The 12,283-nt window shown below is 35.9% G+C and overlaps 1 protein-coding gene across 2 annotated transcripts in view; it reads right to left on the bottom strand.

Annotated features, from left to right (window-relative positions):
* stard8 (StAR related lipid transfer domain containing 8) overlaps positions 1-1,839 on the bottom strand; it is a 54,962-nt gene extending 53,123 nt beyond the window's left edge. For both annotated transcript variants that reach the window (XM_016502765.1, XM_016502764.1), the window contains exon 1: positions 1,501-1,839. In XM_016502765.1, the coding sequence (XP_016358251.1) occupies positions 1,501-1,615 (115 nt within the window). In that variant the 5' untranslated portion in view covers positions 1,616-1,839. The remainder of the gene's footprint in view (positions 1-1,500) is intronic.
* Between the last annotated feature and the right edge of the window lie 10,444 nt (positions 1,840-12,283).

A 12,283-nucleotide genomic window follows, 5' to 3' on the forward strand; every position in this document is an offset into this window, starting at 1 on the left:
AAATGGTACTGGGAAATAGTTCGCGCAAAATCGTCCCAGTACTTTAGTACTGTACATTTAGTTCTGGAACTAAAGCGATGCGAAAGGGCATAAAAACACCCATAACACTGCTCAAAAAAATTCTAAGTTATTAATTTATTTGGAATACTTTGGTCAAGGATAAACCTGCTCATCACATGCTCATCATAAGCTCATCAAACAAATCACTTGAAAGAGGAAATGCAAATTCTCTGTAAAAGCAGTTGACTTTTTAAACTCCTCCTTTTAATGTCAAAAAACCCTTTCACAATGACAAACAAACCCCCCCACCCCCGTCCACTGGGGCAAAACAATTCAACATGATAAAAGTCCACTGGCACAAGGCAACTACTTCTAAAGACAGGCGGTGCACTTCCAAAACGGGTTCATTACAGCAACTGGAAAACTCATTAAGATAATCACAGTCTCAATGGAAATTGGAAACTCACACTGTCATGTTTGTAATGAGATCAGCAGAAAGTTGCCTCATAAATAAAAAATACAATAAAAATAAAAATGCAGGGATTGTTATAAGACCAAAGATGTGAACACATATATGCCACTTATGTTAATTGAAGGCAATTTCAAATTCTTCCACTCTTTCTTTCACCAGATAAAAGCTTTGTGGGCAGCCAAAGGTGATTATTAGCAGTGCTATGTTAATGTATATGTATTCACAAACAGGGGCTGCCTCAAAACCAAGTGAGATTCCTTCCTAACCAGCACTTCTGAACAACACATGCACGTGCAGCAACTATCTAGGTAGGAAGGGCATTATGATTTGAGACACAGCCAGTGAACAGACTCAAGGAGAGCAGTGTAAATCTCACTCACACCTAGCTCTCTATGCATTTTCCACAGTCGCGTGCCTGCGGTTGTTTGCCACTAACTGATGAATAGATCTCTTATTTCAGCTGCATGCAACAACGTGGCAGTGGGTGCACACTCAAGTAACCGTATTATAGCTGATTCTTACAACATGGTAAACATAGCTTTAGCCAAAATGTGATAGTTACTATGCATACAGTTATTGACAAAAACTCTACACAGTCTAGTAAGACTGTAAAAATAACTTTTATATTAGCCTGCTTTTTGTATTAGCCTCATTAAAAATAAATAAATTCATATATTTGATTATATAGAAGTAATCTAATCAATAACTTTACTAAATTGGCTGAAACCATGGTTACCACGGTAAATTTCTGAGGGTTCAGCAATGCCTGAAGGAAATCTCAAGGGTCTTTTTCGTTAATGCAATCACATGAATGCACAAGATTTCATTATATATATATTTTAATGTACCAAACATATCTGGTTTATCATTAAATGAAACACACATAATCATACAGAAAGCAATCTTGGACACACTTTCGAGCTTCGTTAAAAGGTTTTAATAGATTGACCCGTTGCTGTCTCACTCGATGCCTTAAGAAAATCAAACTCTCCTCAAAAAAAAAAAAAAAGATTTTCTGTATAACTTACCCGCTATCTGCCTCTGTTTCGCCTTCCTCCGCAGTAAAGTCAGGGCTCTGTATGTAGATTCTCTGAACTGTGAAGTTAGAGATCGCGTTTGTTGGCCATTGCAGCCTTTATCCATTTCCAAACTCCTTCGCCAACTCTCTCCTGACTTCTGAACTCAACTTTTAACCCTGGACTTTTTCTTTGTGAGACTCTTCTTGATGCGTAAGTCTTAGTCCTGAGACGAAGCAGTCATTATTCATGCTGCTCCGTCATTAGATGTTAGCGTTATCGCTTCATTTTTTTAAAAAACTCTCATATAAATGACTTTCGGTAGACGCTACCCTGTAACCATTCAAACCGCAAAGCATCACGGGACATGAAGTCTCTTCACGTGTGCGTCTTTTGACTGTAGTAGTTTCCCTAATGACGCCCAGCGGACTTTTTAAACTGTCCAAAACAAGACGTAATCAAAAGACGTAATTATTTTAAAATATAAAATTATTAAATTAAACTTTTTGCATATCAAGGGACCCCAAATCTTTTCTTAATGTGACCCCAATCTTATATCTGACACAATAATAGTGATAATTTGTGTTTAATTTTTATTTTTCCCCATAACGTGTCTTTTTTTCTTAAAAAAAAAATACAAATAATTATTTCACACAATATGTATCCCTCAATAAATCTCCAGCATAAAAGGGTGGTTACAGCCATAACATGGCTATAACACAACAAATTAACAACTTATATAGTATTTGAAGTTGTTTAAATAACATTTAATTTTGGATGGGTTGGCCTGATGCCCAGAGGCTTCTGATGCTGCTGCCATTGTGGACTGATACTTCCCAGACTTTGATCTGAATGAAACTGTAAATATACAAAGTAAATATCACATACTTGTGTTACAGTGCTTGACCAATCTATGTGACTAAATAGATATCTAATCTGAAGTTAAATCAGAATGACTGCTGGGAAAAACTTTTTGTTTGTTCACATGCCAGAGAACAGTGACAAAATGAAGCAATCAAACCGAGTGAATAAGCATTAAGAGACCCTGACAGTAAAGAACCAAGCTATCACCCACGTGGCCTGAAGATTGCTCGTCTGTGCATTGAATTTACACTAAAAACAACCACACACATTAGTCTGTTTGCTGAGCTTGTTCATTTGCATAGTTTGTGGGGACCTTTGCAAACTAGGATGAACTACAAACATTCTAATTAGAGTCAAATAAACCATACCCATAAAGTCTCAGCAGAAACTGAGAACGGTGTGCCTAAAATATGCTCCCCAAAGGGACTGAATCCTATTTGTTATTTTAAAACTAGAACAAGAAAATACTTCTAGTATTATTTTAATGTTCATGCAAAGATCAGTAGGTAATCATCCACATAAAACATACAAATATAAAATAAAAGCTATACATTCTACTTCTTATTTGTGCTTTTTTATAGTATGCACTTCCAGAGAGCGGCTCCTAAAATGGCACACATAAGGACCCCTGTGCCTCACAGTCTGTGGTGAATAATTACACATTAGATATCTACCATGCCATCTGAGGTGTGTTTAAAAATAGTATGATCTACTTTCTGTGTCACGTGATCCAATGACTGGAGACTACCATGACTTTCCTAAAATGCAACTGGGTGACAACTACAGTAGATCACTGCACGGAGAGGGTAGATGTCAGGGAGTTCTAGAACAGCTCAAACTACAGATCAGGAAACATCAACAAAGTAGCGTCAGAGTGTAAAATAGAACCACGGGATATTGCCTCCAATCTACATTGTTTACATACATTTTCATTAAAAGTGATAGTAGAGAGAGACTGTTATAGTATCATTTCATTATGCTGTTTAAGGCTGAATTGCGTCCACTTCACTGCTTGCAATTTACACTCAGTCTTTTTCTAGGGGCGCTAGCAGCTGCCATGGTAATGTTGTTAGTGGCAAAGCCATTCATTCAGCTGTAATAGAATCTCACTTCCTTACCTGAGCTCTGGACACGACAGCAGGTCAGCTTCTGAAACATCAGGAAGAAATGTCATATTTGTCCTATTTGATGTAATATAAGAACATCTTTGTGTCTGCTTTTATCTGGGCGCTCTCACTTGTGCTTCAGCATCACCTTGATAAAATAAACCCTTAATAACTAGAATACTTGAAGTACAATTTTTACTGAGAGGCTATACAGGCTTTTCTTCAGATTAAATTCAATGTCAAATAGCTTACATAGCTTATGCATGTAGCCTGTACGGGGTCAGAAAGATATTTTAGGAGAAAATAATACGTCTATTCAGCAAAAATTAATCAACAGTGACAATGAAGACCTTCATAACGTTACAAAAGATTTATTTTCTAAATCAAAGCTGTTCTTATGAACTTTCAATTCATTAAAGGTTCCTGGGGGGGAGGGGGGTATCACTCTTTCCACAAAATAAGCAGCACAACTGTTTTCAAGATTAAGCTTTTCCCTTACAGGAATAAATTACATTTTTAAATAATTTTAAAATCAAAAAAATTGCAATTAATATTTCCAAAATCAAATAATTTAGTCTTGGTGAACATAACAAACTTACAGTAGTACAGAATTTTTTATCTCTGAAAATCTATCCAACAAATAATTTTTCAGTAACAGAGTTTGTTGAGTGTGTGTGTGTGTTTGTGTGTTTGTGTGTGTGTGTGTGTGTGTGTGTGTGTGTTTGTGTGTTTGTGTGTGTGTGTGTGTGTGTGTGTGTGTGTGTAATTTCAGTTAAACAGACATTCCACTGTATCCTAAGTCTGCAACGGAAAAAAACTAAATATATCAGGATCTCTCACTAAGGAACATTGTGATGTCATAAGGTTTGCAGTGTAGCCTATTGGCTGAGCAATGTGGAAAGGGTGAATGGGTGCTTTTAAAAAGACGTTGCCCTGGTAACAGAGTTTTGGCCGACTCTCACCTCACTATGAGCAGCCAGTGAGTGAGTCCAGTTCAGCAAATGATCATTTCCTACACCCACTGCACCACCCAAAACACTTACACATGCTCACAAAGTGCCTTCTAACAACTATTCACACATATATTCTACAAAACATTCCTTTTCAAAAAACAAAAACATTTATCTTTAACTGTGTAAGATATTCATATCCCATGGTATTCAAAGAACCATATCCAAGAGCATCCAAAAACATGTACTGTTTGTAAGTGTTCAGAGCCTATAGCGACAGAGGTTAAGAGCAGCCGTTTCGTTTCTCAGATAGACCTGATCTTGACAGCTGTCAATCGAAGCATGTCTTCTCATGCTTTTAAATCGATACATTGTGTTTTGTGTGTCTCTCTTTCTCTCGGTCTCTCTCTGTCTTACCTTAGCCTGGATGATGAGTGCTCTTAGGCAGTTGACAAAAGCCATGTTCACAGGTACCCACACTGAGGGTCAGGTTCAAAAGGTCGAGGCTGAACAGTCATGAAGGTTGCTGTGTGAGTCTGTGCAGATTAACGGCTCTCTGAGAGTCTGATGGTCCGGAGTTCAGCGGCTTGAAGAAGCAGATAGGGAGGGGCCACAAGGCCATATTTCAGCTGGCCAAGAGGAAAGATTCTCTGCATACCACTGGAGCAAGCGCTAAATGCTAACACACAGCGGGAAAGCATAGAAGCCCAGCCAGATCTGCTATCAGCACACCATAGCAAGCTTTGGAGGGGTCACTCCACTGTTATTCCATTCTTGTATTATTTTCTTTCTTCAGTGAAATACAAAAGGAGATGCTGGCCAGAATGAGCTACTGTTATTTGACACCATTCTAACTCATCATAATGTTTGAAAAGATTTGTGAGCTTAAATTTAAGACTGGTCCACAGACAAAACTATTATAGTTGCATGATAAGGACTTGCAAAGACTTGGGATATAGCCCAAGGACCATTTTATTGTGTTTTTTGTCCTTTTGTTTCAGCAGAATAAAAAACATCCACGTGAATGGTATGCAAGAGTCATTCTGATATTCTGCCAAACATCTGTGTATTTTCTGTAAACATTTTGTGTGTGACAGAAGAAAGATTAAATCAGTTTTGAGTGTAATAGCGCTAACATACAGAATCTCACAAAAGTAACTTCACGCCATTGTTTTAACACTCCAAAATATTCAGCTTCCTTCATTGAAATGGTAAAGAGCTTTACTGTGAATTGAAAACATTTTTTTTTCATTGTTATATATATAACATTATTAAACTGTATTTATGTTACGATATTATTTTACTTCAAAAGTCTAATTTCCAGTTGGTGGTCCTGTCCCCCTGTCCATGCTTTTAATGTGGAAGGACTTCACAGAGCATTTAAATTATTTGCTGTGGCAATTACTTTAAACCAAGGGTTCCCAAACTTTTTTTTTATCAGCTTAGTATTTAAGTATACCCCCTGAGTTAACATTTCAATATTATGTATGTTCATGTTTCTCTGATGTTAGTTAATGGTCACATGACATGCAGGTGAACAAATAAAATATTTAATCATTTTTAATAAGGGTTTTACTTTGACTGTTGTCTTAAAATGATGTTGTTGTTGTTGTTGTTTTAATTTTTATAAACTTGTAAACCCCACCCTAGTGGAAAATAAATATACTAAAATGTATTTTAAGTACATTTATTTCATGCTAAGTATACTACAGATACATTTACATATTTTGTACTTAATACAAATACCCTGTATTTGTACTTTTAGTATACTAAACTGAAATCTAAATCGAAACAACTAATTTTGTACTTAATGCACTTTAATTGTGCAGAAGTAGTACTGAAGTCCAACTAAAGATTAAGTATATTTGATTGTGCTAAAGTGAAGCTATTGCAAGTATACTTTAAATATCTTGCATTTATTCAAAGATCATACAATCCTCATCAATAGTGATATTAAAACACATTTTAATAGGAAATGTGCATTGTGCACAATTAGCACTCCAAATAAAGTTTAATTATATATATTTTTTTATATCAGTAAGTATCAAACAATATGCAAATATGTTAATAGATTTGAACTATACTTAGTATGAAATAAATGTATTTTAAATATATTACCTTTTTTTCTAGGGCAGGAAGACTCTACTCTAAACAATTAACATATGATCACTGGTGTAAGGCCTATGCATTTTTGATGTATATTTATGCAAATGATAACTTTAACAGTTTAAATGATGTGAATATAAAATTAAGCCAGTATTTATGTTCCTGGATGCCTGCCTATTGCACATTTTGGTTTCACCCCTTATATCTGATTCAGCTGTTTAATTCATTATTAGAGTCTCCAAGACCTGAAATGGGTATATGTCAGAAAAGGGAGACATCCAAAATGTGTAGTGTTGAGAACAAGGGTGGGAAACACTGCCTTATTATAGCACAGCTTAGGAATAAAAGAACTTAATAGCCTGAGATGGCAACATGAACACCAAACAAACCAAAAAAACGAGGAAACTCTGGAATATTACAGCGATTTGATAACTCAGTTTCAGACTATTATATCAGACCCCTGCAGGTAAACAGACACACATATATACTGTTTGTATATAGTTATCAGTAGCTCTCTTGAGCAGTCGCACCCACTCTTATTATGTGTCAAAGACACAGAAAACAAAAACTAACAGTGTTTTCACTCTCCCACTCCAGCATGCCAGAGATCACACACACACACACACACACACACACACACACACACACACACAAACACACACAGACACTCCTTTACACAAGCCTACACACACAAGAATGTGCCCGATTCCCATGAGCACCTCCGTCAGCAGATTTTCTCATTTGAAATATTGTATTAGAGGAAGTTCTGCTTCAACTAATCTACACTCAATTCATTTACAGTCATTTGGAAATATTTTCTATTTATCACCACACAGACAGGAAAAGTGGAATTCATTTCCAAAAGTTCATTCATTACATGCACCTTCCTTAAGCTTGTAAAACTGCTTTCCTCAAATACGCTATTGTTGGCTCATGGCAGGCTCCGTGTGGATATTAAACCAGACACCTCAATATTAAAATTTTATCAGTGTGTGCAGTCAATTTGATTATTAATTATAGTAATAAGGACATTAAATGGTTATTTTGTTTATTCTTGCACTCACTCTGACTGACAAAAACATAATTTACATACAAAGTCCAAGATGATTCTTAATTCTAATTGATTTCATTTGTGTCACCCTGCAATACCCCATCAAACATAACAATCATCTATAAAACAACTCTGTCATTGTCGTCATTATTTCTGTTTCTCTGTCAAACACAGAGAGAAGACACTGTAAATGGCCTGTCAATAGACATTAACTGACTTTCTTCACGTTATCTGATTCATTCTAATTCAGTCAGGAGAAAATGACAACTCAAAATTTCAGCCAGTGCAGACTACAATATATGTCCTTCATTATTTCAAAAACTCTCAAAATTACTTCCTGAATGAGTTTTTTGGTTATGTAATTCAAAGGCTCACTATGGAATATTTTTTAATAAAATGATAATGATTCTCTCTTTTTCAATTCACACCCATTTTTTATAATCATATCTGGTATCAGTTGGGTTCAGAAGAGATGACGTTTGATCAGTTCCACTCCAAGAAAAAAAGGATGACAGTAACTGAAGAAAGTAAAATGAGAATATGCAAACAATATGCTATAATTGACTGAGAGATGAATCATCGGAAATACCTGGCATTTAGAATAAAGAGTTTCCTTAATGGCTCTGCCTGTGAAAAACAGCTGAAACATTTAATGAAACAACATATGAAATTTGAACTGAACTGAGGTAAGCATAATATTATACCAAACATGAATGATATACGAGCTCATAACAAACCACCAACATTGCTATGATGCATTTCCCATAACCTGCTATAACCAGTTTTGCTCTCAAATGGAAAAGGTTTTGCTAACTCTTAGGCCAGTTTCACCCTTCCAGGGATATAAACATGTAATTTTTGGTTCCATCTTTTCAGAGAAAATTTTTATTGCAACCAGATGCGGCTGCAAAGGTATCTTAGAAAGGAGCTGTTACCAGGACCTGTTTATGATATGTGCTTCTTGTCTATAACAGAGGCATTAAGGGTTTGAAAGAGCAATCTGCTCACTCATCTCTCAAGAATGTAATTTAAACCATGAGCAGAGAACAGGATTCTAGGCATCAATATCTACATCAAATACTGAAATGCAGACAACAATTGTTCCTTTGACATTCAGGTCACAACTACTACTTCCTCAGAGATGGGCTCAGTGTCGTCTTTCTCTGATGTTCTGCGATGTTATCTCCAAAGACGAAAGATTCTAAGCTGAGAAATTCTTCTGCTTTCCTGTGCAGTCTGTTGTTCTTTTCTACTTGTGCAGGACTGACTCAAGTTATCACAAGCAGCAGCAGCACCAACATGGATTTTTGTTAAAGGGGTCATATGATGCTATTTTAAAGATCATTATTTTGTGTATTTGGTATAACAGAATATGTTGACATGCTTTAATGTTCAAAAAACACATTATTTTTCAAATACTGTACATTATTGTAAATGAGATATAAATAACTCCATGTGTTTATATTGTAACCAGGGCCGTTTCTGAGCATAAGGGTTCCTCGGCGGAAGGCCAAATAAAGTGCTTTTGCTTTCGCACTGAAACACAGCGTCTCCCTGACATGGCTGCATCAACACTACTGCGTTCCTGAAACCACGCCTTCTTTCTTTGCGTGCACATTTTAGCGGCATTATGCTAATATTTCCGCATAGTGACGTAGATATGTGGGGGCGTGTTAGAATGAGCCATTTTAGGTAGGCGTGGTTGACTCTTAACTTTTATAAAGAATATCTCTTTGGATTTGAGACTTTAGTCTTCTTTAGTCTTTTTATGCACCAAGAGCTTGTAACACTCCAAAGAGAAAGGAAAAATTGAAATCGCATCATATGACCCCTTTAAGAATGCCAGGTTCCTTTACCTTGCGTTACAACAGCTTTTGAATGGCACGACAGGCCATTCACCCACCCACACGCTACACAACCAAGGCAGAAACGCATACCCTGATAGCAGTATAGAAAACTGATGGTAAAAATTCAGATGCTAGTTCTCACTATAGCGCATCTTGCAGCAGCTCTGAGAATTCAAAGTGTACTTGCATTGGTTATGAACTGCAGTTACATTTCAGAACTCAACCTCGCCTGACATCGAGTTGCTTAGCAAGACACATCTGCAAGATGCATCTCGGTCTAAATATGTCTTTGTATTGTGTTAAATCTTTCTTAATAAGCCAAATATATTCCTTCTCAATTAAAAAAAAAGAAGAAGAAGAGGAAAGAAGAAGAAGAAAAAAGCTTGAAAAATACTTTTGTATCAAGTACAAGAGAACAGATCATCATGACACTAAATTGTCAGTATCTGGGGTTTTTAAAGACCAATTTCACCTTCCTGCTCTGCTCCCACAAAATCTTGGCAAATGCTGTAGAATGACAAAATTGTGAAAATGTGTCATGTGCTCTGGGACACACCTCATGTCACTTATAACAAGTGTCAGGAAAGACTATATACATATTTGATACCTTTAAAAATGTTCCTGTGCAGAGTTTCATTTTGCCTGTACTCTCTATGACCAAAAAAAAAGTAAATATCCTAATGTTAAAATAGGTCTGCATAGTAATCTAGCATAAACAAAGGGCAAAATATATTTTAAAAAACGAAAACAAAGAAATAATATAGCTGTAAGCAGCGATTATTGGGATTCAAGTGCTTTATATGGAGGACCAAACCTGCAGAAATTCAAAATAAATAAATACACAAATAAATAAATAAATGTGTGTATAAATACACGTATTCTTGTTTAAATACGTATATAAATAATTAAACGTGTGATGAAATATAGGCAAATAAATAAAATTAATTAGTGGCCAAATGGAAAATGTTTAAGGAAATGCTAAACTCATCCTAACTGTTTTCTTTTAATCACTCATTTATTTCTGAATGTAGTTCCGCATTTATTTTTCCTCTGCACAACATGCTAATGAGAGGGTGTCAACCATGGACTTGGTCGGGTCTTGTGATAGCTGGGGGCGCGGCTTTCCCGCTGACAGGAAATGCATGGTGTAAATCCAGTATAGCCTAGTAACGTCACTTTTGCCATTTACAGTTTATTTTAATAAATATCAAAAATCTAAAAGGTTTGTATTATAACTGAGAACTACATGAACACTTCACAGTTGGTTGTGTTACTGTAAGTAATTTTCCTCAAATGCTATTGAAGTTAGAAAAGTATGAACCAATGTCGAATGTAACTTTAGAGACGGTCCCTAGATTTGCGAATATCAAATGCTGGGAAATGACACCTCTGGCCATTCCGTTGGGTCATTTGTAAAGTCACAGATACTGTACGGGCAATACGGCTCAGTTTTTCTATGTATTTTTTCTACTTTTTTCAAAAGTGACTTCAGATATACACCATGCATTTCCAGTCAGCGGGAAAGCCGCGCCCCCAGCTATCACAATGACACCTCTGGCTTATTTATTTATTTTTAATTTCTGCAGGTTTGGTCCTCCATAAGCACATATGTAAAAAGACATGATATATCATTTAGCAAGCCTGTAAACATCTAAATCAATGATTAAATAAAGAAAATTTTTTTTTTTGGAAATCCAGGTAATTTATCATAGAACAATAATGATTTTTAACATTTATGACTGTTATAGTGTCACCTATGGTCGGATTTCCATAAAACGTTGCATGCTTATTTAGAATCATATGCTGCATATGCTCGTGTGGTTTCATGAAGTTTTGAGTTTTCGTTTAGGATTTATAAGGTTTTGAGTCGGCTATATTTGACCATGTCCCTTTTAAAAATGAATCTTTTATAGCTAACCAGTATAAAATTCAGCATTTTTTGATAATTATTGAATTCAGAGAATTGTACCGCACGCAGTCCGCAGTGGTTTTTGTTGAGATTGACCAAAAACCTATGACTAGTTTGCAAAAGTAGGTTAAGTTTTTTAGAAAATCTTGAATGATTAATGAACTATTTAATTGACTGTAGCGGTTCTTGAGGCAAAGTTCAAAATGAGAGATATATCATATGATATGAATATTGTGTGTATGCCTCTATGCATAAAACGCTGCGTGATTACAGAGGTGTAAAACTCGTTAGCGCCACATAGTGACTGTTTTCTTTCAAATTACTCACAGACTTTTAGGGTCACGAGTCAAACAGAACCACAGTTTCATTCCGATCAGCCTCTGTTAACCTTGTCTAATAGATGCTCAAAATTCATTGGACGATGGTGGCCATGTTTTTTGAGATACGCAAATGTTCTCATAGACTTGTGGCACACTGGACAAAGACACTGCATACTACGGTGACCGAGAAGTGCAAAACAAATCACAATTCTGAAAACAAAATAACAAATGACAAACGCAAATGCAAGTCTAAAAAACTAAATAACAATTCAGAAAGCACAACAACAATTCAGAAAACATTATAACAAGTCAGAAAACACAATGACAAATTCGAAAATAAAATAACAAGTCAGAAAACACAACGACAAATCCGAAAACAAATTAACAAGTCAGAAAACACAACGACAAATCCGAAAACAAATTAACAAGTCAGAAAACACAACGACAAATCCGAAAACAAATTAACAAGTCAGAAAACACAACGACAAATCCGAAAACAAATTAACAAGTCAGAAAACACAACGACAAATCAGACAAATCGGAAAAGGTAGGTATAGTTTGAGACCACGCCATTGGTTTGGGATTACTCACCGCTGACTGGATGAGACATCTGTCAATCAACGTATACAGGGAAGAACCAGC

Source organism: Sinocyclocheilus anshuiensis, unplaced genomic scaffold (genome assembly GCF_001515605.1).
Source record: "Sinocyclocheilus anshuiensis isolate Anshui unplaced genomic scaffold, SAMN03320099.WGS_v1.1 scaffold438, whole genome shotgun sequence".
NCBI classification, from domain to species: Eukaryota; Metazoa; Chordata; class Actinopteri; order Cypriniformes; family Cyprinidae; genus Sinocyclocheilus; species Sinocyclocheilus anshuiensis.